The sequence below is a fragment of the Brachyistius frenatus genome, unplaced genomic scaffold (genome assembly GCF_029030835.1).
Source record: "Brachyistius frenatus isolate BFR_SWC_R1_liver_20210118 unplaced genomic scaffold, ASM2903083v1 Contig_500, whole genome shotgun sequence".
In the NCBI taxonomy this organism is placed as follows: Eukaryota; Metazoa; Chordata; class Actinopteri; family Embiotocidae; genus Brachyistius; species Brachyistius frenatus.
The window spans coordinates 34,911-56,676 of record NW_027211099.1 but is presented as its reverse complement, the minus strand read 5'-3'; the positions used below and the strand labels follow the sequence as shown (position 1 = coordinate 56,676).

General features: G+C 43.9%; 3 protein-coding genes across 4 annotated transcripts; 2 read left to right on the top strand and 1 right to left on the bottom strand.

Moving 5' to 3' along the window:
• Window positions 1–3,246: 3,246 nt before the first annotated feature.
• Window positions 3,247–5,518, top strand: LOC138614436 (caveolin-2-like). Its single transcript, XM_069687904.1, has 3 exons — window positions 3,247–3,402; window positions 4,994–5,181; window positions 5,359–5,518. Exons 1-3 carry the CDS (start codon window positions 3,247–3,249, stop codon window positions 5,516–5,518), a joined length of 504 nt encoding a protein of 167 aa, XP_069544005.1.
• Window positions 5,519–8,883: 3,365 nt separating this feature from the next.
• cav3 (caveolin 3) lies at window positions 8,884–11,488 on the top strand. Of its 2 annotated transcripts, XM_069687896.1 has the most exons (3): window positions 8,884–9,124; window positions 10,346–10,681; window positions 10,811–11,488. In XM_069687896.1, exons 1-3 carry the CDS (start codon window positions 9,008–9,010, stop codon window positions 10,811–10,813), a joined length of 456 nt encoding a protein of 151 aa, XP_069543997.1. In that variant the 5' UTR covers window positions 8,884–9,007; the 3' UTR covers window positions 10,814–11,488. The 2 variants fall into 2 exon arrangements, with proteins under 2 accessions (XP_069543997.1, XP_069543996.1); XM_069687895.1 differs by having other exon boundaries at window positions 8,885–9,124; window positions 10,346–11,488.
• Window positions 11,489–14,766: 3,278 nt separating this feature from the next.
• On the bottom strand, window positions 14,767–21,516 carry oxtra (oxytocin receptor a). The gene is made up of 2 exons (XM_069687900.1): window positions 20,177–21,516; window positions 14,767–15,599 (listed from the first exon to the last, which is right to left on the bottom strand). Exons 1-2 carry the CDS (start codon window positions 21,147–21,149, stop codon window positions 15,343–15,345), a joined length of 1,230 nt encoding a protein of 409 aa, XP_069544001.1. The 5' UTR covers window positions 21,150–21,516; the 3' UTR covers window positions 14,767–15,342.
• Window positions 21,517–21,766: the final 250 nt, after the last annotated feature.

The window sequence follows — 21,766 nt, the reverse complement described above, 5'->3', positions numbered from 1 at the left end:
TTGTTGTTGTGTTTTGGTTTTACTTTATACAGTATTGACAGTTTTATTTACCTATTTAAAACTTAACGAAAAAAATATGCAGGAGGACCACTGCTTATAGATTCATGCACTCAGAGTTCACACACACACACACACACACACACACACACACACACACACACACACACACACACACACACACACACACACACACACCATTAATCATCAACTAATCAGACCCGGCGCCTCCACTGCAGAACCGCTGCATCTCCAGTATAACAGAAAATCAACCACATGTGAGAGGGAAAATGCAGCTGATTGAGCTGCTGGTTCCAGTAATGAGGATAGAAAAAGAAAAAGAGAAAAAGATGACAGTCGAATCGTGGCCAACAGAGAGCGCTGTGAACCAGTGGATTCACCTCCTCCTCTTAGATATACATCTCTGAAGGCTTCCAGGAATTTTCAGCTAACAGTCAGATGTGTGTTGTCAGTGATGATGATGAAGTCGGGTTGAAGTCTGTCTGAGGAATGTCTGATGGTCAGACGTGTGCCGGTTGTTGGTGTAAAGAGAGGTTCAGTAGATGACTTGGAAAGGAAGGATTGAAATCAGACGTAAATGACAGGTGAGTGTGTGACTGAATGGATTTGTGGTGGATTTGCAAGCAGTGTTTTTAGGGAAACACTCCCAGTAATAAAGAACAACTGCAGAAATTTAATGACATAATTTTTTTTTAGGTTAAAAACAAACCAGATATTCACAATATACAAGACAAAAGCTTGAAAAAAAAAAAGAAGAAAGTAATGCTTGATAAGAGATATTTACTTTGTACTGGGGAAATAAATGCATAAAGTAGCTTGATACTCTGTGGATCATTTGGTTCCTGAGGGATTTCACGGGTTTGAGTTTTTGCTGTAAATTCATACAAGTTTAAGGTCAAGTCTCTCTATAGTAAAAGTAGAGATGTACAGTGGGTACGGAAAGTATTCAGACCCCTTTAAATTTGTCACTCTTTGTTTCATTGCAGCCATTTGCTAAAATCAAAAAAGTTCATTTTATTTCTCATTAATGTACACTCAGCACCCCATCTTGACAGAAAAAAACAGAAATGTAGAAATTTGTGCAAATTTATTAAAAAAGAAAAACTGAAATATCACATGGTCATAAGTATTCAGACCCTTTGCTCAGTATTGAGTAGAAGCACCCTTTTGAGCTCGTACAGCCATGAGTCTTCTTGGGAATGATGCAACAAGCTTTTCACACCTGGATTTGGGGATCCTCTGCCATTCTTCCTTGCAGATCCTCTCCAGTTCCGTCAGGTTGGATGGTGAACGTTGGTGGACAGACATTTTCAGGTCTCTCCAGAGATGCTCAATTGGGTTTAGGTCAGGGCTCTGGCTGGGCCAGTCAAGGATGGTCACAGAGTTGTTCCGAAGCCACTCCTTTGTTATTTTAGCTGTGTGCTTCGGGTCATTGTCTTGTTGAAAGGTGAACCTTCGGCCCAGTCTGAGGTCCAGAGCACTCTGGAAGAGGTTTTCTTCCAGGATATCTCTGTACTTGGCCGCATTCATCTTTCCTTCAATTGCAACCGGTCGTCCTGTCCCTGCAGCTGAAAAACACCCCCATAGCATGATGCTGCCACCACCATGTTTCACTGTTGGGATTGTATTGGGCAGGTGATGAGCAGTGCCTGGTTTTCTCCACACATACCGCTTAGAATTAACGCCAAAAAGTTCAATCTTGGTCTCATCAGACCAGAGAATCTTATTTCTCATAGTCTGGGAGTCCTTCATGTGTTTTTTGTCAAACTCTATGCGGGCTTTCATATGTCTTGCACTGAGGAGAGGCTTCCGTCGGGCCACTCTGCCATAAAGCCCCGACTGGTGGAGGGCTGCAGTGATAGTTGACTTTGTGGAACTTTCTCCCATCTCCCTACTGCATCTCTGGAGCTCAGCCACAGTGATCTTTGGGTTCTTCTTTACCTCTCTCACCAAGGCTCTTCTCCCACGATTGCTCAGTTTGGCTGGACGGCCAGGTCTAGGAAGAGTTCTGGTCGTCCCAAACTTCTTCCATTTAAGGATTATGGAGGCCACTGTGCTCTTAGGAACCTTGAGTGCTGCAGAAATTATGTTGCAACCTTGGCCAGATCTGTGCCTTGCCACAATTCTGTCTCTGAGCTCCTTGGACAGTTCCTTCGACCTCATGATTCTCATTTGCTCTGACATGCACTGTGAGCTGTAAGGTCTTATATAGACAGGTGTGTGCCTTTCCTAATCAAGTCCAATCAGTTTAATTAAACACAGTTGGACTCCAATGAAGGAGTAGAACCATCTCAAGGAGGATCAGAAGAAATGGACAGCATGTGAGTTAAATATGAGTGTCACAGCAAAGGGTCTGAATACTTATGACCATGTGATATTTCAGTTTTTCTTTTTTAATAAATTTGCACAAATTTCTACATTTCTGTTTTTTTCTGTCAACATGGGGTGCTGAGTGTACATTAATGAGAAATAAAATGAACTTTTTTGATTTTAGCAAATGGCTGCAATGAAACAAAGAGTGAAAAATTTAAAGGGGTCTGAATACTTTCCGTACCCACTGTACATTCAAATGAAGTGAAAATCAGCCCCAAAAACAGCAAGTATAAGTGTGCATGTAAAGCAAGCCAGCAGGTAATAAACAATAAATAAATAATCAATCATCATTCAACAATGGTATTACTTAAGACGTCTTTAATGTAAGACGATAACAGTAAAGTCTCCAGATAAAATATGTTCAAATATTTCAAGGTGTGGTGCAACTGTGGATCTAAAATTGTTGAGGAAGCTCGGTCTCGTACGGACAGTCAGGACGACAGCTCTAAATATAAAGCTGCTTTAGGGTTGAGCAGTCTGAATTTAATGGAGCCACACTGCCAAACACTCACCGTCCCAGTGATGAAAGGACTTTATAATGAGGACAGAGCCAAAGTGCTCCTACTTGTCATCATCATCATCATCATCACTCCTACAATATTAGAGAAGGAAATGAGGAGTGGCTTCATGCCATCAGGGATGAACATTTCTCACGCAGGTATAAATGAGACATGGAAACTGTCACTGAGGACCAAAAGCCCCTAAAAGCCAATAAAGGCATTCCTCAACAAATCTGTGCAGTCAGCGGTGCACTATGTACCACCTGGGTGTCAGCCACAAGCCGGCCGTCCTCCAGCTACAGCCTCCTCTTCCTCCATGTTTCACAGAGCAGACACGCGACTCAGCTTCGAGGAAATGGAGGACGAGAGATTAAAGGACATGAGACCGGCAGCAGGGGAGCTGGGGGAGGTGAAGGTGGATGTACGCTCTGAAGATCTGGACTCCACCAGCAGGAACACGAGGCCTCCGATTCACGACAGGGATCCCAGAAGAGTCAACAGCAGCCTGAAGGTAACTGATGTGCACGGTCGGGACACGAAACACTAACAGAGAACACGCAGTACAGGAGACGAGCCGGGAACAGTTTGTCTCCGCGGTCCGGAGGAACTGAGATCAGAGACACAAACCTGCTGCAGACGCTGCACAAACTAAACCTGTCTGCCTCTGTGGAACCAGGTTCATACAAACTGAGCACAGAAGTGTGGTTTTAGATTATTGATGATTGTGAATAGGAAGACCAGCAGCATTTTTATCTCATGTCCCACATACAGAGACGATGTCCCACATTTTGATGGGCTCTATAATTTCTAAATGTCAGAACTGCAGGACAGATGTTTGTCTAAAATCTGGACATGCAGCTGCATCCATCAGTGATGTCATCAACCATCAGTGATGTCATCGTTGGTTTGTGAACGTTATGAATCCTCCAGTTCAGATTCTGTCCGTCACCATCTTGTTAGTTCGGAGCAGGAAGTGACCATATTTGGACGAGCTGGGGGAGGAGCCAGCGGTGGATCTGACCGATCTGATCGGAAACCTGACGATACTACGTCCCGCCCACCGATAGCTGTAACCTGACTGCACCACAGGCCTGTCAATCAAACAGACACGCCCCCAAAAACAGGTCTTCTTGAATCTTCTTTTCTAATGAATGAGGGATTATTTTCAGATGGACCTCCAGAAAACTAAGAAGAAGGAGTGACTTTAGCTAACAACACCGAGATAACTGATGGACACATTTTATTCACTTTGGATTTGATGAGAGAAGTTGAATGGGAGTCTATGGAGCCGGAGGCTTTTTGGAGCCGACCTCTAGTGGCACTCGCTGGTATTGCAGCTGAAGACACTTCTGGATCAGAACCATTTTACAGACCTGAAGCTACGAACACTTTTATATCCAGTCTGTGTTTTATATCCAGTCTGTGGCTGCAACAGAGACGTTCTCTGAAACCTAAAGATGATTCTCAGTCACACAGCTCAGCAGATGGTTGTGGTAAAAACCTCATTTACTGTGAAACTGCAGCTACCGTTTATGTTTACTGCCTTTTCTAAGTGTGAGGGTTCAGAGAGTTGCATTCAAATAGAAGGTATTTGTTTAGTTTTTATGTTCTATGTTCATCTCCCCATTAATAATATGTCCCACAAAGTCCAACACAAACAAACTCGCTGCCCCACGTTTAGAATCCGTGAAGCAGTCGGCATTAAAGTTGATTTACTCTCCTGGTGATCGTTTTTCAGTTCATACAACATCATGTGGAATCACATGTTAAATAAGAATCTGCTGCACAATACTGACATCAAGTGGGCATCATCACACACACACACACACACACACACACACACACACACACACACACACACACACACACACACACACACACACACACACACACACACACACACACACACACACACACACACACACACACACACACAACTCATACATCATTCTCCAGCTGCATGTCAACTGTTTGTAATTCATATCATCCCTGACAACGTTCATACTCACAGTGTTTCTGTGTGTGTGTGTGTGTGTGTGTGTGTGTGTGTGTGTGTGTGTGTGTGTGTGTGTGTGTGTGTGTGTGTGTGTGTGTATCTGCAGGTCCAGTTTGAGGATGTGATTGCGGAGCCTCCCTCGGTGCGGAGCTTTGATGGAGTGTGGCTGTGGAGCTCCACCCTGTTCGAGGTGTCCAGACTGTGGTGCTACCGCTTCATCTCCCTCCTGCTGGCGCTGCCTCTCTCTCTGGCAGCAGGGCTGCTGTTTGCTGTTCTCAGCTGCCTCCACATCTGGTAGGACTGTTACACAGGAAAAGTGGTACACTCACAGCCAAGAATAAACATTTTTCTGGTAAATAGGGATCATTTGGTAGAAGTGGTGATATACCTGCCTTCATTTCAGGAGTGAAGAAGAAGCTTTACTTCACTAAACAAGCCTAACATTGTGTCCTGGTCCTCGTGTCCCTGCAGGCTGATCGTCCCCTCTGTGCAGCTCCTTCTCATCCAGATGCACTGGGTCCACACGGTGTGGGCCGGCATACTGGACATCTTTATCAGCCCCTTCTTTTTCAGTGTTGGAAAGTGCTGCGGTCAAATCACCATCCATCTGGCAAAAGATGAAAACAGATAGAAAGAAAAACTGTGAGTAAATAACTGTGAGTAAATGTTAGTTTACAAATGAAGCTACAGAGAAAAATCAAGTGGGAACAGATTTCATACCAATTTCTGAGAAGAAAATGATGATCTGTAATTATTTTGTAGTTTTGCTCAACTGTTATTATATTTTGCATACTGACATGTTCATAAAACAAGACACTGTAGAAAGAAAAATATTTATGAAAAAATGTCCCTGCTCTGAATGTAGAGACAGATTTTTGGGCCTTTCGAGGAGACACTGAAAAGTTCTCTGGATCTATTGAAAAAGGCTAAATTAGTGCTGTAATGAATGTTGCTATTGAATAAACAACATTTCAAATATGTTAAATAAAACTATTAACCACTTTCAACATTTGTTTTTAATTGAGTGTGCAGAGGGGGCTTTTTAAAACTGAGACAACAATCTGTGATGACATTATAAGACTTTTATCAACTTGGACTTAAAAATGTATAACAGAAAGACGCCTACATTAACAGGGAGGCTCTGACATTTAGCTTCATACTGGCTGATTCAGGAAAGGACTCAGGAGCAGGAGAGGTGTTGGCGGACTCAGGAGAGACTCGGAGACATCAAACAACTCCGGTGTCCAGCGGACTCCATGCTCGGCTCAGTTTGGGAATTATAGGATGAATCAAGACTGAAAGCTCCTCCAGTGATTAACGGTGTCAGATATGAATCAAGCCATGGCTGGAACCGCCACAATAATCAGATGCCACGGCGCCGCTAAATTAAATAAGGAGCATATCGAGACTGTAAATCACCATCCAAAGCTCTGGATCCATGTGGAGTTTCCTGTGTGCTTAGTCTATATGATGAAGACTCGTGGACCCAAACTCACACAACAGAGAGCAGGTTGAAGAACAAAAGGTGATCTTTACTTACGAAGATGATTCAACACAAATCAACAAGGTTACAAAACTGAAAGAGACTCCAAGAAAACAGGAAAATTAAAAGCAACTGACAGCAAAACAGAAACAACAAACTGACAAGAAGAGGAGCAGAACAGGAAGTGTACTCTTGAGTGGCAGTAAGAAGGAAGGAGGAGGCATTGAGGCTTTAGTGGGAGCTGGTGAGGTGGGTGTGGCAGGGAGAAGAAGAGGTGATGGAGGAGTGGGTGGAGAGGACAGTGAGAGACACGGGCGGAGAATGAGGACAGGAACTCAAACAAGACCTGATAGCTTCAAAATGAAACACAAAAACAACAAAAAGATGATTGAAGGGCAGAAAACCAGCCCCGTGACAGTCACACAAAGGCAGCAGCAGCCTGAGTTATTGATACCTGCTCTCCTCATATTATGCTCTATGACTCTAACTATAGCTCTGAGAGGACAGCAGATAGGAGACCCTGGAGACGGACGTATGCCCACAGCGACTCCAGCTATTCCTGTCCGTCATGCCTATCTGGCCTCTGCTCTCCCCACCACCACGCCAAGAATACTCCTCTAATTGGCTTGGCACCGGAGCACATGTGCTCTGATCTCGTTCCACCTCGCTGCTCGTCTCTGTTTCGGCCACCGACGAACCGGGAGGAGGAATTCCAGTCGGTGCTCCGCAGTCACGCTTCCCGTGCTAATCTTACAACCAACTGATTGAGATAAACAGCAACAGAGAGCGGAGGGTGTGATGAGCATGTGTGCCCCTCTTCATAGGGACTACCCCCCCTCCATTTTCCTCTCTGCTTTTCCACAGCAGCAGTGAGTGAGTTTGTTTATATAACCCGCTGATAAAGAAAGCTGTGATTGATAGCAACAACTGCACAGCATGAGGAAGACTGAAGCCGTGTTTTATTTTGGGGGACTATTGAGTTTTATGTATTCACTCGAGCTAAAATCAGAGTGGCTTTGTGAGAGCTCGCTCTGTTTTACAACACAGTGTGAAACATTTAAATGACTGAGTCACTTTATTGTTATGATTGACAATATAAAAGTCAACATAATGATCAGAACATGAAAACAAAATGACATGTTTTTCTTTTTCTCTCTGAGTTCCAATGATAGAGCAGCAGGTTCCTCAGTGTCCCCACAGATATGCTATCTGTTCTGGGGTATTGCATTTGTAATGAAACATTGGCAGCTGCAATATTGGCAGAACTTTACCAACAAATTCTCGAAATGAGTCGAGGAAATGAAGGAGACTCAATTTTACAATAAATATGTTGCTAAATAAAACCCAGCCATCAGAAAACCAGAACTACTGCCTCGCGGTTGTTCGACTCCGGTCACCACTCAAGTTGTAGTTTACATGCAAATTTGTTCAAACTCATTCAGATGGTTCGTACCAGTAAATGTTTTTGCCAAGTTTAAAGAAATTCCCTCAAGGCGTTCTTGAGAAATGATGTTTACAGGAGCGGGAGGGATGGATGAGAGGTAGGTGAGGTCTCAGTGACCTTCACCTTTGACCTTTGATTTCCAAAATCTTATCAGTTAATTGTTGGTACCAAGTGAATATTTTTGCCAAACTGAAGAATTACCCTCGAGACGTTCTTGAGATATCGCGTTCATGACAATGGGATGGACGGATGATAAGACGTGAGGTCACAGAGACCTTGAACTTTGACCTTTGGCCACCAAACCGTAATCAGTTCACAAATAAGGTCAAGTGAACGATTTTGTCACATTTAAAAAAAAATTCAAAGGTGTTTCTGAGATATAATGTTCACTTGATTGTGTTGAATTAGGGTCAAAGCGACCTTGAGCTTTGATCTTTGATCCCCAAAATCCAAACAGTTCTTTCTCTGTCTCATACGAATGGTTTTGCCAATTCTGAAGAAATTTCCTGACTGGGTTCTTGAGATATTGCGTTCACAACACGGAGACGTACGGATGTAAAACCTGAAAACAGGATTCCTCTTGATACGACGATCGCAGGCGTTTTCTGTGTAACAGCAGAGTGAATGAACATCATACGCGTATATTTGATTGTCTGTCTTGTTGTACACGTTACATGTAATCATATAAAAACATTCTTCTCAAATTAAGTTCAGTCTTCAGACGCCACCCAGAGTCGCAGTGTGTTTGTTCCCCTCCTCACTGAGGTGGAAGTTAGTGCCGCCGTGTAAACCCGGCCCAGTCAGCCCGACAGCCCGGTGTGAAATGTGACACAGCCCTGGGTTCTCCTTTAAGGCATTCCTGTTCCGTGTGTGTGCATCACATTGTGTGTACACTCTCCCCTGTGTGTGTGGGTGTGTGTGCGTGTGTGTGTGTGTGTGTGTGTGTGTGTGTGTGTGTGTGTGTGTGGTGGTGAGGGGGGGGGGCTGGGGTGAGGGGGGGGCTGGGGGCTGGGGGGGGGCTGGGGGGGGGGCCTCCGTTTTTACCAGGACGTCTGCGGCAGCTGTCCTCTGGCATGTCAGTGGGAGCGTCACAGCTGTGATTCGGGTCAGAGGCGGACCGAGGCGGCTGCAGTCTGATCCAGGAAGGTTCTGTCCTCACTGTGTCCTGCCCGTCCAGGACCGTCGGCCCCACCATGGCGGATCAGTACCAGTACAACGCCAACGAGGAGAAGATCTTGAAGGACAGCCACACCAAGGAGATCGATCTCATTAACAGAGACCCCAAACAGATCAATGAGGACATAGTGAAGGTTTGTGCAGCATGAATACAACTTATAAAGTTGAAGAACTGTAACACTCGTCTCTGCATGAGTGGAAACAAGAAGAAAATGCATCAAGTGGTTTCTGGGAACAAAGACAGGAAAACAGGTTGTTGTATGTCGGAAAAATCCCTAAATAGACTGCGAGTTATTCCTGCTGCTGCTGCAGAGCACTGAGGTTATTTTGGGAAAGGGTGGAGGAGCTGGAAACTGATACTCTGTCTGTGTCTCATTTATGTTACTGTGATTGTTGCCATGTTATCATCAGAAAATATCTTGAATTTATAGGTTGTATTATTTGGGATTGAAAGGGGTCAATGTAAACCTGGTCAAAGGTGGTAAATTATGGGTTATGAGTAAATCAGACTGTATGTTGAGTGTGTGCATGGTTCACTTTGGAATAATTTATACATACTCTGAAAAGTATGCACTGATAACGATAAATAATTACACATGTTTAAACTGCAAGGTTAGTTAAACTTTCTCCTGAAAGTCTCGTCAATCTTTTTTTGTCGACATGCCAATTTGATGTCTTTGCCTTTTCATATGTTTCAAAACACATCGCTAAAAGTCAGGGAATCTCATCTTTTGAGGAATCCAGTGGACATGAGTCTATTTATTCTGAAGATTACTGATTTATTTTGCAGAATTTGACTTTAACAATCTAAAAGAGGCCCAGTCAGTGCAGACAAACTATAAAACATGAGTACATGTTCATTTTTCACTCAGAGGACAATCCCTGCTGTGTCTACAGAAACCCACTTGCTATTTCTCACACCGATCCAGCAGTCTGGCAGCCAAGAAAAGGTTTTTTTTAGGTGTGCAGGGCGTCTGCCTGCTGTAATTACTGACAAGTTAATTGACATTTTATAGATGAGAATGCAACAACTGGGACCAGGTGGCACGCCCTGAAAACGAACAACAGATTGGACTGCCGTGAATTTAACATCAACCTCCTCCGGCCAGGACAAAATGTGCAGGAATAAAGCTCTTAGAAGGATTCAGATGCAGCTTTAAAAGCCTACAACTGTACAAGTTTCTCAGCATAGATTTGACCCGAACACTGCAGCTTCAAAAAACATTAAGTCTACATTTAACATTGTAAAGTGCACATTACTCTGAGCCCACTGAGGTCTGCTGCTGGGAGACAGAGAAAAGCACTGTGGCCTCAGGGATCTGTATTAATGAAAGGCTTCTTCAATCTCTTATCAGGTGGAGTTTGAGGATGTCATTGCGGAGCCGGATGGCACACACAGCCTGGACGGGGTGTGGAAGCTCAGCTACACCACCTTCACCGTGTCCAAATACTGGTGCTACCGCGTCCTGTCCGCGGTGTTCGGCATCCCCGTCGCTCTGCTCTGGGGCTTCCTGTTCGCCTGCATCTCCTTCTGCCACATCTGGGCTGTGGTGCCCTGCATCAAGAGCTGCCTGATCGAGTCGCAGTGCGTCAGCCGCATCTACTCCCTCTGCATCCAGACCTTCTGCGATCCCTTCTTCGAGGCCCTGGGCAAGATCTTCAGCAGCGTGCGCGTGGCGCTGCGCAAAGAGGTCTAAAAAAACCCCTCAGACAGTCGTGTTTACAGTATGATTGGATGAAGTGTGCAATCTTTTTATACACCAGAAGATCAGTCCTGGCATCCTGCTCACACCCTGATCCTCCTCCTCCTCCTCCTTCAGTAACACTCTGCTCCCCGCCCTCCCGTTCCCGACATGCCCGGTGTGTCTTTTGCAAGCAGAAGTTGTGTGACAGCTGCAGCAGGCATCGTTGGTTCTGTGACAGCTCAGGTTCTCCCGGAGAGCTCGGTGCTCCTCGCTGACGGAGGAGAGGACCGCATGCCACGAGGAGGCTCCGCCCTCATTCATGAAACCACAGAAGGCTCAGACAGTGACTACCTGCTCACACTAAATGAACTCCCTCCACTGCTGCAGCTGTGGATGATGCTGCCTGTATGCATTACATTTGGCCTTTCTTTAAAGTTATATCGAAGCTGTGTCTGGTATTGTTTTACTCATCTTTAAATTTAATTTAATCATATTTTTAAACCCCGTACAGAATGAAAGGAATTGAATTTATCACAGTTGTACAGCGTCGTCTGATTTAGCTCCTCTAAAATATATTCTGATATATTTTCCCTCCTTCTTAATTATTTAATGACTTTACAGAAACTAACAGACTTTTTGGAAGACTTGCACATGTAGAAGTTTGGAACCAGTCATGCAAATAATCTTCTGTGTCCTTCTACCAACGTGTGATGAGTGGAATATTAAACATACTTGCTTGCATATTTCCATCAAGGTTGTGTAAACAAGTGTGGACCAAACTGCTGATGAGAAAAGTAAAAACTCTCCAGAAGACCTGTGTGTGTGCTACTTGGATAAAAACGTACTATATCTTTATTACTATTGAGTTCCTGCGCAGTAGAAATGATCTACGAGATGAGACAGTTTAAAACAGAAGTGCGTTTGGAGTGTGTTCTTTGTGAAAGCGCCAGTCATCCTGAAGCAGCGATCTGTGAACTGTGACCCACTAGAGGCTGCTGTTGTATATCTTTTATGTCCTTTTCTTTTTGTGTCCAAGAGCTCTGATGGTTTCAGTCACCGCACCCTTCGTTGTTTACAACCTGCCCGTATCTCATTCTTTTCCTCAACAAGAAAACACACAGTAGGAGTTTATAAGGTTAGGTCATAGAATTATTGTGATTAATGAACCGTAAACTGCAAAATTAGTGAGCAACAGTGATTCATTATTCATAAGAGCATATTGTGCACATTCAGCTGAATTTGAAGCTAAATTCTCGTCATATAATGAATATTGAAATAAATGAGACCTACAGTATGTGGTAAATTCACACAGTTCAACTCTGTAACTCCAAAGATATTTATGAATCTTAAATTCCAGGTTGAATCAGCTGAGGCAGTTTAAAAATCAGACATCAGCAGTAAACTAATTATGGTGTTATTGAATGAGCTGAGAAAAAAAACTAGAAATGATATATGAAAATGTTTAACTTAAGCAAAAATGAATCAAATTCTCCACAAATTAAAATCTCAAAATTTCTACCGTTTTCTTTTTAGCCTCCTGCAAATTATTAATAAAACAGATGTGTGCACATAAACTGCCATACATATTCATCTTGTAAGAAGGGAAAATTACTTCTAAATGACCTGTTCTAACCACAAAGTGTATGTTTAATGTGATCCCAGAAGGTTGGGCCTTTTAAAGATTTATATTTTAATGTATTCATCCAGATATGATACTTTTCATATGATTAAATAGATTCTCGTAAAAATACCAAATAAAGTACCAAATAAAAAATATAGCTGTTAACAGTATGACCCAGTTAAATATTCGCACAATAACTAACCTGTGTGGTGCTTATATGATCACTCATTACAGATTCAAGGCCATGTTTTGTGTACTTTGTTGCGGTATAATAATTTAAGCTGATAGAGATACTAAAGAAACTAAAGAGTTAAAAAAAATAACGTTTGAAAGTTGAGTCAACATCAGTCTCAGCGTCTTAACTACAAGAGAACAATCAGAGAGCAGAGAGAGAAAAGAGCAGCATGGAGAGACAACAGACCATAAACACTGGGCAGGTCGGAGGGACGACTGACAGCCAATCAGAAATACGGCGGTCCAGAGAAACCTGCAGGAAGGTGAAGGGAGAGGGAACAGAGAGGAAGAACAAACTACAGGAGATGTTAATGAAACATAAACACATGAAGAATGAAACAAACTGAAGTGAACAGTCTGAACGTCATAAATTTACTGCAGGGACATTGTGTTGGAGAGTTTTCTTCAGGTCCCTCCTCATTACTGACAATGATAATAAATGTGCTTTTATTAATATAATAAATGGTTCAGAGCCTAATATTCTTTCTTTAAAAGCAACTGAATAAACAACAACCTCATACTTCATATTAGCTTTGCAACAAACAATGCTGCGTCGTCAAAGTTTGAACGTTCTTGTTAAACCTCCAGATCCACTGCAGGTCACTGCTGCTGTCTGCATGATGCAGCTGCCAAAAGTCATCCACACCCGAGCGTTGGTTGGGTCTGTTCGGGAGGCACACGCAGCTCTACAGTTACAGAACAAACAACATGAATTTTACATGTGCAAAACCTTCACGTGACCAAACACACACACACACACACACGCACGCACGCACGCACGCACACACACACACACACACACACACACACACACACACACACACACACACACACCTGTGTGCCCAGGTAAAATGTGGTTTCCAATTTACATCCAACTGGCATATTGTTCCCACGTTGCCATCTGTTACTACATGTGGAAAACATGAATCATGCATGTGGTAAACATGCGTCATACATGTGGTAAACATGTATCACACAAGTGGTAAACATACGTCATACATGTGGTAAACATGCATCATGCATGTGGTAAACATACGTCATACATGTGGTAAACATACGTCATACAAGTGGCAAACATACATCATGCATGTGGTAAACATGCGTCATACAAGTGGCAAATATACGTCATACATGTGGTAAACATGCGTCATGCATGTGGTAAACATGCATCATGCATGTGGTAAACATACATCATACATGTGGTAAACATGCATCATACACGTGGTAAACATGCGTCATGCATGTGGTAAACATGCATCATGCATGTGGTAAACATACATCATACATGTGGTAAACATGCATCATACATGTGGTAAACATGCGTCATACAAGTGGTAAACATACGTCATGCATGTGGTAAACATACGTCATACATGTGGTAAACATGCATCGTGCATGTGGTAAACATGTGTCATACATGTGGTAAACATACGTCATGCATGTGGTAAACATGCGTCATACAAGTGGTAAACATACGTCATGCATGTGGTAAACATACGTCATACATGTGGCAAACATACATCATACATGTGGTAAACATACGTCGTACATGTGGTAAACATACATCATACATGTGGTAAACATGCGTCATACAAGTGGTAAATATACATCATACATGTGGTAAACATACGTCATACAAGTGGTAAACATACGTCATACATGTGGTAAACATGCGTCATACAAGTGGTAAATATGCATCATACATGTGGTAAACATACGTCATACATGTGGTAAACATGCGTCATACAAGTGGTAAACATACGTCATACATGTGATAAACATGCATCATACATGTGGTAAACATGCGTCATACATGTGGTAAACATGCATCATGCATGTGGTAAACATGCGTCATACATGTGGTAAACATGCGTCATACAAGTGGTAAACATACGTCATACATGTGGTAAACATACGTCATACATGTGGTAAACATGCATCGTACATGTGGTAGACATGCATCGTGCATGTGGTAAACATACATCATACATGTGGTAAACATGCGTCATACAAGTGGTAAACATGCGTCATACAAGTGGTAAACATACGTCATACATGTGGTAAACATGCGTCATACAAGTGGTAAACATACGTCATACATGTGGTAGACATGCGTCATACAAGTGGTAAATATACATCATGCATGTGGTAAACATGGGAAACTCGTGTTTTTTTTGTGGAAGGATAATTAGTGTAAATAAAAAGGTCATCAGTCCACTTTCTTTGTTGCTTTCCTTTTTTATTTGTTTTTGAATCTTTCGTTAAATCTCTACAGTGACAGTGGTGACGTCTCACATTGAACATGATCTCAAGTAACACGTTTCACGTATGCAAACCGCTGCAGATGGAACAAAGTGAACAACATGGAACACGATATTTAGAACAGAAGAACAGTTTTTATCATAACACGGACCGATACGAGCCACGAGCGCCGATGGTGCAGGAGCTGAATCCACCGGGTGTTCGGCCGAATGCTTCCAAATCCTTCTCTGCTCCTTCTACACCGTGAACACGTACTGTAAATACAGAATATTCTGCACATGTAACACAGGAGAGGTGTAAAAATAAAGCTACAAAAACATTGATCTCATTATCCAGCCTCGTCCATGATTATCTCTTCAGTCTGAATGATAAACATGTCGCCTCTTTAATAATAATCTGTCGAGCATTTCTCTCTTCCTGCTTCACGCTGAGATAAAAGAATTAAGACTTTTGCTGTTTTCTGCTTCTGGACTGGAGCAGCGAGCCGTGCAGGTATCCGGAGGAGCGGCGGGATATTTCACGGGCGACTGAAGGCTGAGAGGGCAGCAGCTCATGTGGTGGAAGTCTGTGTGATGCTCCTCTGACTGCTGGTGCTCTTCATGGCGAAGGTGGACGAGTTGCTCTTGTGACTGGAGTCAAAGTCTCGCTCGCAGCGGCACTGATGGGACGACTTGAGGTAGCTGGTGGAGCAGCACAGAAAGTTCTGCCTGAGGTCCTGGAAAAGATGTCCGGCGAAGCACATGTAGATCCAGGGGTTGCAGCAGCTGTTGAGGCTGGCCAGCAGCATGGAGATGATGAAGGGCATGGCTGCAGGGGTGGAGACAGAGACAGGAGTCACTATGGGGCGATGGAGGAAGGACAGATTTACACTTTAAACACCAGATTTAATTTTATAATTCAACAAATAATAGTGTTTGTGCCATTTTAGTCATTTTTACTGAGAAAAAGTATCACAAACATTCTTGGTTCACGCACTCGCATCTTATTTTACTTGTTTGGACTCACACCTTCATCTCAAAAGACCTTTTTGGTGGCAGACATTTTGACTTTTCACAGTGGAGACAGCCCAGGAGGAATTAATGAGGCTCCATTGTGCCAGTGAGTCATGACTCAGCACGAACAAACGCAGAGCCTCCACTAAAGAAAGGTCGAAAATGCTTTTTTGAACAAAGTGTAGTGATGGCAGCAGAATAACTGAATAACTTTCACCTGACTTTTCATGCAGCACCACCATGAGGCTGATGTTTGGGGTTTTGAACATTTAAATAAATGTACGCCCATCAAAAGGATGAATTTGAACAACTTCAGTCGTTTCCAGATTTTCACCCAGAGAAATGTCCAGGTTTTTTTTAGACTTTTCAAAAGTTTGGCTAGATATTTACAAAACCAAAGACAGTTGTAATAAGAGTTTAGAGCTATTTCCCAGTGATTGCATGCTACTATATGCTAACATGGTGATCAGGGTGAACATACAGCGTATTTTCTGTATCTACAATTACACAGATGTTCCTGACTGCCAACTGCAGTGCACACAACTCTTGTGAGAACAAACTGGTTTGAAAAGTGTAAAAAAAAAAAAACGTTTTCAATGAGCAGCCATTTGTTTCCAGCTCAGTGAGAGTCTCTGCTGTGTTTGTGTCCTCTGATCTCTGTGTGTCTCACTGTGGGCGGAGCTCCAGCTCTGCTGTGTTTGTGTCCTCTGATCTCTGTGTGTCTCACTGTGGGCGGAGCTCCAGCTCTGCTGTGTTTGTGTCCTCTGATCTCTGTGTGTCTCACTGTGGGCGGAGCTCCAGCTCTGCTGCAGTGACACAGTGCAGAGCAGACAGAAGTGAAAATATAGCAAATATACCGCCCAAGTAAGTCTACGTGTAGAAAACCCTGCATGTTGATCTGCAGGTTGGAGACCTGATTCAGAAAGTTTCGATCGGGAGAAGTGGAAACGCAGCGGTGATTTATTACACTGAGGAACCTGCAGTCGCATGCTGGATGACATTTACACAACGCCAACTCCACCATCCAACTGCCATTTGGCAAATCTGTAATTGCTTCGTATCCTGTAGTTAACCTCTTCTTACTGATTGTTCATCTTTCTCCTGCTTCTCTAAGGTTGTCTCTAATGACGCTTCCCCAGCGGGAACCAGAACTGTTCGGTGGAAATGATCTCTGGAAGAGCATCAAAGTCGCACCCGTGATTGATAAGAACTGACGGGGGTCACATTCATGAGTTCAGATGGACTTCTTTTACACTGTTGTAAGTTTTATAATCTACTTTGTGCGACTGCTGGAATACAGAGAAAGATGGACAAACAGTGCAAAAGACCAACTAAAAGTAATCGAGCATTTATAAGAGAGGAGCAGAGCACCGCCGGGACCTAATTCCAGTGATAGGAGGAACTGTCATGGAAAAGTCTTCAGTGAATTAGTTCTCAGCGTCTTTCGCAACCGAGTGATGAATCACAGAGCAAATGAAAAGACAGAATAATCGTCCCCTGGGTGGTAAATAGGTCGGTCGATCACGGCTAATGCTGGCTAGCTCAAAGGACTCGTCGGCGATTCATTAACAAGAGCACTTCGTGCTGGTTGTGGATCCCCGAAGGTAAATAAGCATTAACGCTTATCTCATTTGGAAGTGAAACTTTGTAGGTGAAATCTCTGCAGAGCTTTTTTCTTTTCTTGTGGGGAAACATGAAGTGACCTTTAAAAAAATGTAACGCTGGTTGAACTCCATCGAGCACTTAATGCAGATCGATAGAGTCGCTGAGTCAGCGGCTCAGCGGGGACATGTTTGTGTTCACACTTTTCTTTTGATTTGATTTGATTTTTTTTGATTTTATACACTTTATTAATCCCCGAGGGGAAATGTCTTCACTACAGCAGGGAGGCTCTCAGGGGGGGCTCTCAGGGGGGAGCTGCTGCAGCAGGCTGCCACTAGCGCGGCGCCAGGTAACCTGACCTGAGGTGCATGTTTTTGGATGATGGGAGGAAGCCGGAGAACCCGGAGAGAACCCACGCAAGCACAGGGAGAACATGCAAACTCACATAGAAAGGCCCAGGACCGGATTCCAACCCGGAACCTTTTTTGCTGTGAGGTGACAGTGCTAACCACTGCACCACCGTGCCTTTTGGGAGGTTGTGTGAGTGTCTTCGTCCGCCGGGTTTAACCTTCCGCTGGTTTTGTCCTCCACATAATGAAATCTGTCTGGCGGTTAAATGTGAAGTCACAGGCGCCGCCGATGTCCGTCTCCGAGACTGTAGAGGAACGGGGCATTTCACCGTCCTCTGACATTTCCCAGAAACCGTCATGATGAGGCTAATCGGGTGCTAGAGACGGTAAACGTCCTGTCTGTGAAAGGTCCTGGCTGCTTCATGTCATCTCAGGCTGGTAGAGAGGATTTATCAAAGCGCTTCGGAGGAAGTTGGAATATTAAAAATTAGACTGATCGGCTTGATGCAGATATTTTATTGAAGTTTCAAATGTTTTGGTTGAAGGAAAGGTTGGATTTCTTGACGAGAGTTATAAGAAAGTTGATGCCTGTGATGTCACTCTGGTATCAGTCTTCTCATCCAACTCGGTGCAAGAAAACAAACATTTCACAAAGAATCGATCTGTTTTCTTTAAATTTGGAGAAATTGTTCATCCAGTTGCAGACGGTCTGTTTGCCATAAGTCTCGTAAACATTGATTCCACCTGAATAATCTATTTTATTCTCACTGATTGCTACTCTTCCACTAGAATACAAACAGTTTTAAAGGTCCAGTTTCCACGCCACCAATACTTAAACGATTAAAACCATGACCTTTAACCTGACATTAAAAACTGCTCCTATAACTCCTGAACCTGATGTGAAGCTGAGACTCTTCATCTTTAGCTGAATGTCTTTTCGAGCCGGTCTCTTCCCGGACTCCCGTCTCTGACTCTAATGGACACTTTAATGTGAACACACACAGGTGACCCTGCAGTCGGCCTTCTGTACACAAACACTGGCACGTGTCCCGACCGACTGCTCCCCTCAGAGAGCTGCTCCGGTGCAGACAGCAGCCTCCTCCCTTCACTGAGTCGATAACTTTCTGTTTCATTCACAGGCTGAAGCACTTTCTTTTTTTTTGTGGCTCCTGTTGCTCTGAATATTACAGAGAAATGTTGTGTCAGCGCCGGTTTCCGTTTCACCCAGACATCCAGCAATATGCCTCCTGCTGCAATCCACCAGTTTACTGTCAGCTGAGTGGGAAGAGTTGGTGTGAACAATGCAGGAGGGTGAAAGTGGCACGTTTACTCTGTGCTCTTCAAGAAACATCCTGACATTATCGTCTCACTCTAGTTTCTAACTGTTGGAGAAAGGTTCCTTTTTTAGATTTGTTGTCTGAGCAAAAATGAAGTGATGGAAACTTGGAGAGCAACAACATTTTCTGCAAATCCCTTTCAATAAATTGCTGAAATATTATTTACTTTTTCCAGTAAAACAACAAACAGAGAAATTAAAGCCTCTCCTGAATAAACACATCCTCACTTTTCACATGAATAATATTTGTGCATTCATATTTATTGAGGAACGCTTTCAGATGTGCAGACACACTGTGGTACGAACCTGCTGTGATGTGGGTGTGGCACCACAGATCGATCCAGCCCGCATATAGTAGATGGCTCTTTAGTCGCCTCTTGTGGTTAAATGTCAACGTACCCCACAGGCACCAGGAGAAGCTGCTCAGCGCGCGGAGGCGCACACTAATTTAATTAACGATTAACCGTCAGTCTCTGCAGCGGGAGGAGGGTCGGAGGGAACCCGACGAACCCTCCTGCAGATTCTGCTCTTAAAAGCTCCAAACAATCATGTTTCCAACTGCACAACATTAGAATAGAGATTTTACATTTGTCCAAATAGTTTTCAGGACCTGCCTCTCCAGTCAGACACGTGCGCAGGTGATGTTGTACCATATTTGTCCTTAAAATCGAAAAACATAAACTCAAAATTTGGCCACGTGTGTGTTTGCAATTCCAAACATTTTTGTTTAACCAGCTGGATGAAACAGTCGCACCGCGCTCTGACGTCATCACCCTGACAGTAAAACAGCACAGTCCGGTTCTCCTTTTGTCAACTAGAACTCTCCAGTGTCCAAACCACCTCAATAAGAAGAAGAAGATGTAAATATACGCATCTAAAAATGTGTTTTTGCTGTGTCAGTCCAACCGGCTAAACTCGCGCTCCTCTGATATGCAAATCAAGAAGATGAGCAGTTACAAATTTCAATTCATTTCCACTGAACTCTTCTGTGAAATGTGCATCAGGATTAAGAGCTGTTTCAGGATGTTCCGCGTGCGTAATGACCGCAGCACATCAGCACGCACGCTCGAGGCTGTAAATATTCAAGTTTAAAACTCAACTCACCCTCACGAGGAGCTGCCGGATCCCACGCGGACCACATCTGGACGGAGAAGAAGGGGGTCCAGCAGACGATGTAGGCCACGACGATGACAAACGTCATCTTCACGGTGGTGATCTTGGCCTTGGAGATGAGCCGGACGCTGCTCACGCGGGCCAGAGTGTTTACTTTGGACGTTTTGGGAGTCAGGTTTATACACTGCTCCCGTCTGGTCTTCAGTTTAAAGTTTTGCCATATTTTGAAGCTTATCAGCCCGTAACACAGGCTGAGTATCGCCACCGGGATGATGTAGATGGTCAAGCTGATCCAGGTGATGTAAGCTTTGGCTCCCCAAGGCTTCACGAAGTCGCCCCAGCAGTCGTACACTCCCGACCCGGCCGAGCCCACCTCTGTGAGGGAGAAGATGAACATCTGCGGGACGCTGAAGAGCAGACTCAGGGTCCAGGAGAATATGACGTAGAACCGGTCCTTTCTCCGGTGCAGAGACCGGAGAGGCTGACAGATGGCCAGACACCTGTCCACGGACATCAGAACCAACATGTACGTGGAGGCAAACATCCCGACGACCTGCAGGTACTTCACCAACCTGCACAAGAAGTCCGGTCCGTAGAAGCGAAACGTGATGTCCCAGATAAGTTGAGGGAGAACTTGAAAGATCGCCACGACGAGATCCGCGATGCTCAGGTGCTTCATGAAGTAATACATGCGCGACTGGCTGTGCTTGGTGGTGTGGATGGCCAGCAGGACGCACAGGTTCCCCGCCAGCGCCAGGAACAGCACCAGGGCGAGCACCGTCACCTCCACCTTCGCCACCTCCTCGTTCCGCTTCAGAGGGTTCGTCTGATTCGCACCGCCGGTCCCGTTGAACAGACTCGAGTTCCTCCCGGACTCGGGGAACTGCCAAATGTCACTTTGGTTAGAAATACTCTCCATTGCCGCAGTCTGGTCCTCTGCAGATGCGTCAGGTTGTGCAGTCATGAACGGCTCAAACTGCCACCTGGTTGGAGCCAAAGTCTTCCCCGCGTCCTCACAGGTGACAAGACCAAGGGTGAGTTATGATCAGGCTCAAAACATATTTCTGAAATATTAAAAGAAGGAATAAACTTTCTCCTGCATCTCAATCACACATGCTTTTTTTTTTTTTTTTTTTTTTTTTAAACTGAGGATGTGTGAGAGCAAATGTTCCCACTTATCTAAATATCAAAAACATTAGAGAAAATGTCAGAGTCAAAGGAAAAATAAACCTACAATGTAGAACCGGGAAAGAAGAAATCTGGTATGAAATATGTGAGATAAATCTAATTCTCCAAAATCAAAATCATAGTATCTGCAAAAAAAGAAGAGAAAAAAATATAACTATAAACCTGATTTTAACATCAAAATTAAAATCTTAAAATGAAAGAAGCCGCAGGGATGTGAAGCTCCATCACCCTCTGAGAGGAATGAACAGCACCACAGCACGTAAGCCCTTATTATAAGGTCCCCGCTTCAGCAGGAACATTGTTGTCCTTCTCATCCTCACCGCTAGGTGGCCAACTACTCAAGAGTGACACCGCAGCTCGGAGCACCGACCATCCTCATCCTCATAAATCCGG

Coding starts and splice junctions, on each gene's coding strand:
- LOC138614436 (XM_069687904.1), top strand. CDS start 3,247: ATGGAGGACGAGAGATTAAAGGACATGAGACCGGCAGCAGGGGAGCTG. Junction 3,403..4,993: donor GAGTCAACAGCAGCCTGAAG/GTAACTGATGTG, acceptor GTGTATCTGCAG/GTCCAGTTTGAGGATGTGAT. Junction 5,182..5,358: donor CTCAGCTGCCTCCACATCTG/GTAGGACTGTTA, acceptor GTGTCCCTGCAG/GCTGATCGTCCCCTCTGTGC.
- cav3 (XM_069687895.1), top strand. CDS start 9,008: ATGGCGGATCAGTACCAGTACAACGCCAACGAGGAGAAGATCTTGAAG. Junction 9,125..10,345: donor TCAATGAGGACATAGTGAAG/GTTTGTGCAGCA, acceptor ATCTCTTATCAG/GTGGAGTTTGAGGATGTCAT.
- oxtra (XM_069687900.1), bottom strand. CDS start 21,149: ATGACTGCACAACCTGACGCATCTGCAGAGGACCAGACTGCGGCAATG. Junction 15,600..20,176: donor TCCGGCAGCTCCTCGTGAGG/GTGAGTTGAGTT, acceptor CCACCCCTGCAG/CCATGCCCTTCATCATCTCC.